We start from the raw sequence: 4,604 nt of genomic DNA on the forward strand, positions 1-4,604 counted from the left end.
GTAGGCCAGGATCACGTGCCGGTGCAGGGGCGGAGCTCGCGTAAGGACGCCTGAGCGCTTGCGCACCGCGGGCCGAAGGAGCTAAACCTACTGTGGGGGAGTGGGCGCTGTTCCCGTCGCATCTCCTCACGGCTCGGTCACCAGCCGGGGCTCGGGCCCGGGCCCGGGCCCCCGGGGCATGGCCCTCCGGAGTGCTCAGGGTGATGGTCCCGCCTCCAGCCGCTGGGCCGGCGGCACACTGAAGGCAGGTACGGAAGCCGGCCGGGGCGCCAAGGAGCGGCCTGCGAGGACGACCTGAGGGGCAGGGGCGGCCGGGGACGGCTGTCGGAGGAATGGGCCCTGGACTGAGGCGTGCTGGAGGAAGCAGGCATCAGGAGAGCGGGAGAGTTAAAGGCTGAAGGGTCTGGTTACGTCTGAGAGGGAGAGGGCCTGGAATTGGTGGATCAGGAAAAAGCTGAAAAGGCCAGAGGAGCCTTGGTGGCAGTGGGGAGGGCGGGGCGGGGCAGGGGCCTTGCGACCCTGTCTCATTCTGTCGGGAAAGAATCTGAATCGGGCCTCTCACCCCTAGCCTGGGTCTCTCTGACACGTCCGCAGACTCCTGGTCCTGTCTTGGTCGCTGTATGGCAGTTTTCCCAAACTTCATTCATCCATCGGCTTCTTGGTTTACGTGCTGTCTGTGTGCCCATTTTTAAAACTTGAGATATAATGCGTGTCCTATAAAATTCATACTGTATCAATTAAAGTGTACAACTCGGTGATTGTTAGTACATTCACAAGGGTTGTGCAACCATCGTCACTAGTCATTCTCTGATTCCAGAACATTTTTCTCACCCCAAAAAGAAACTCATACCCATTTTAACATTTACTTAACTCTGTGAAAAGTAATTTTTTTTTACTTTAGTTTCATCCTAAGCAATAATTTTTATGAAATCATGCTTTTGTATATATTTTAAAATGTCTTACATACAATAAATGCATGACAATTAAAATTCTGAATGTTCATCCTGTATCTTCTAAAATATTTTGCCCCTTGAAGAGGAATAAGGTAGCCTTCCCATTTCCCGGTCCTCTGATGAGTAGTGCCAATAATAGGACCAACCAACTAGCTTTTGATGAAACATCTGCTTTCACATCTAGACTCACACCCCTTGTTTCTCCTATCCTGATATCGCATGAAAGTGGAGCTGACTCCCAATATGACTTCCGTAGGCCCTTTAGCATCATAACCCTTTGCTGGTGTTTGTGTGACATCTGGCCTCATAGCCTAATAGTCAGGGCCTAGGTGGCACAGGTCTTGTGACCCGTTTTGGTGCAGCTGTGCCTGGTCTTTCAAGCTTGCAAGACTTTGTTTGCCCTCTAGTCCCTTTTGTTTTGCTCCTCTGGATGAATGGAAAGAATTTAGATATGAATTTTTTTTACAATTTTTTTTTTTTAATTGTAGACAGCGCTTAGCAAAGTTACTTCTTTGTAGGATTTATGATCAGATTGACTTAGAGTATTTTTCTCCATTGTTGGGGTCAAGCAATCTTGCTATATGCTTATTTTTATGTTTCAGGTAGTTAATGAATGTCTGATAATTTTGTTGTTGTTGTTGTTATGTGCCGTCGAATCGGCCCCAACTCATAGCGACCCCTCCTTGGGTTTCCGAGGCAGTATCACTACGGAAGTAGGATTGCCCAACCTTCCTTCCGAGGAGTGGCTGGTGGGTTTGAACCGCCAGCCGTCTGGTTAGCAGGCAAGTGACTTAGCCACTATGCTACCAGAGTCTGATAATTTGGGCACTATTTTGTAGAAACTGATTGTTATTGTTAGTTGCTATTGAATTGGCTCCAACTCACGGCGACCCTGTGTGTAAACCAATGAAACATAGCCTGATCCTGTGCCATTTTCAAGGTTGTTGGTGTTGCTAGAGTCCATTGTTTCAGCCACTGTGTTTTTTGAGTACCTTCCAATCGAGGGACTCATATTCCAGTACTCCGTTGGACAGTACTCTGTTGTGATCCATAGGTTTTCACTGTCTTAATTTTCAGAAGTAGATCACCAGGCTTTTCTTCCTAGTCTGTCTTAGTTTGGAAGCTCCACTGAAACCTGTCCATCGTGGGTGACCCCGCTGGTATTTGAAATACTGGTGACATAGCTTCCAGTATCATGTAGGACAAATTGGTAGATAGGTGGTAGAGAAACTAATTAGAACCTCCAGAAATAGAGACTACTTTGTTTTGTTTTACTTTATTATTATTCTTTTTTAATAGGAACCTTACCCTTGATAAGGGTAAGATTTTATTCTCCCACAGTCTTTCTGGTACAGATGTGAAGTTCAAGCATAAATGTTTAAGTTAATTTCCAGTTTAAAACTGTAAAGCTTTCTTAATATGCAAGTTTAAACCAAATCAGTATGGAATTTTGTAGTTTCACGTAAGATTCCGTTATTAAGTATGTAGATCATTTACTAATCCAAGTCACTAATTTTATTTAGTTATTTATTTTTGTGATATGGGAAAGCTTTTTATAGGAAGTATAGCTAGTGGTCATCTTTGGTCATGGTACTTCTCTTATGTAGTAAGTGCCCCAAGCCAGCTGCTTTTGGAGGTACCTGCTTCTCAGAAAAGGCAGAAATCTTTACTTCAGTTGTGTAGCCAAAGTTGTGAGAAATTTGAATCAAAAACTGGGGCTCAGCCAGTTTTATCTGAACTGTTAAGAACTTCTTCAATGTTCCTTATTAAAGTCATCATTTTAATTGAGACCAGGCCAAAGTAGTGCCTGTATGGTTTATTTTTCCTTTGTTGAATGACCTACTTTTCATTCATCAGGTTACTTATAGCAGAATTTTAAATTTCACAGTCCGCTGTGTGACAGTAATTTAATTCCGTTATTGTTATGATATTAAAAACTCTGCTATAAACCCATATCTACTGCCATCGAGTCAATTCTGACTCATAACGACCTCCTTTGGGTTTCAAAGGCAGTAAATCTTTACAGAAATAGATTGCCTTGACTTCTTTCCATGGAGGGGCTGGTGGGTTAGAACCTCCAACCTTCTGGTTAGCAGTCAAATGCCTTAGGCACTATGATACCAGAGTTTCTATTCTTAGCAACAGTATGGGGAAAGTAATGTCATTTAGTATAAGCCAAAATTTTCCAGAGGAACAATAGCTGTGCTAAATCATTTATTCTCTCCAGCACATGTTAATTGAGTGCCTACCTATTCCCATATCCATTGTTGTCAAGTCAATTCCAACTCCTTGTGATCCTATAGGACAGAGGAACTATATCATGAGGGTTCTGAGGTTGTAATTTTTACCGAAGCAGACTGCCACATCTTGCTCCCACAGAGCTGCTGGTGGGTTCAAACCATCAACCTTTTGGTTGGCAGCTGAACACTTCAACCACTATGCCACCAGGGCTCCATTGAGTGCCCACAAAGTGCCAAAATGAGGAGATGATAGTAAATTTTGAAATGCAGGGTTAAAAATAGAAATAGTGTCTAAAGAAAAGTAAGTATTGGAACTGTGGTTTTGGTTCAGAACTAGTTAACATGGCAGATCATTTGCCAAGACCTAATAGAAATCTAGCTGATTGCAAACTGTTCTTTTCCCTAAAATACGAGCAATGACTTCCCTTTTCCCCAGATTTAATGTGACCCTACTGAGTAGCTCACTTGCAAAGGCAGATATAATGTATGAAGAAATTGAGGGAAAATTGCCATACTCTCAGCAAAAGGCTAACAAAATTTTTGCATGTCAGTTTACATCAAGCAGTATTCAGTATGACAATTTAAGTTTTCTTAATTTGTGATGTATGGGATGTACAAGGGCAATTTAAAAAAAAATTATAAATATCTGGTAGGTTTTTTCCCAGTTGAATTTTGTTTATTTATTTGACCCTCTTATTGTGGTTTGGGTGAAAAATTACAGAGCATATTAGTCTCCTGTTCAATAATTTATACATATTTTGTTCATAACAGTAGTTGCAGTTCTTTCAGTGTATCAGCATTCTTCCCACTTCCAACCTGGGTTTCTATCTCTATTTTCCCATCTTTACTGCCCATTCCTGCCTTCTGAACTTTGTTTTTGGGGAAATGCTACCTTTTTAGTCTCATGCTGTTGATTGTTCTGAGGAGCACATTTCTCATAGGTGTTACTGTTCACTTTGTAGGCCTGTCTACTATTTGGCTGAAAAGTGATCTCTGAGCATCAGTTCACGTCCAGGTTTGAAGGGTGTCTGAGGTCCACAGTCTTAGAGGTTGTACCAGTCTCTATCAGACCAGTAACTCTATTCTTTTTTTTTTATGAATTTGAATTTTGTTCTACCTTTTTGTCCCACTCTGTCCCAGGACCTTCTGTTGTGATCCCAGTCAAAGCAGTCAGTAGTAGTAGCTGGGCACTGTCTGGTTCTTCCAGTCTCAGGCTAGTTGAGGCTATGATTCGTGTAGTCTGTTAGTCCTTTGGACTTACTCTTTCCTTGAGTCTCTGATTCTCTTCGCTGTTACTTGGTCCAAATAGGAGGAGACCAACAGCTGTATCTCAGGTGGCTGCTTGTAAGCTGTCTTGGTTCTCTACTACTGCTATAACAGAAATACCACAAGTGGATGGCTTTAACAAAAC

The 4,604-nt window shown here is 42.6% G+C and overlaps 1 protein-coding gene across 1 annotated transcript in view; it reads left to right on the top strand.

Moving 5' to 3' along the window:
- Positions 1-178: 178 nt before the first annotated feature.
- Positions 179-4,604, top strand: part of TBC1D20 (TBC1 domain family member 20) — a 30,932-nt gene continuing 26,506 nt past the window's right edge. Inside the window, exon 1 of the mRNA XM_007934511.2 lies at positions 179-248. Coding sequence (XP_007932702.1) covers positions 179-248 — 70 coding nt within the window. The remainder of the gene's footprint in view (positions 249-4,604) is intronic.

The sequence above is a fragment of the Orycteropus afer genome, unplaced genomic scaffold, assembly GCF_000298275.1.
Source record: "Orycteropus afer afer isolate SDZICR_OR568_19922 unplaced genomic scaffold, OryAfe1.0 scaffold00020, whole genome shotgun sequence".
Classification (NCBI taxonomy): Eukaryota; Metazoa; Chordata; class Mammalia; order Tubulidentata; family Orycteropodidae; genus Orycteropus; species Orycteropus afer.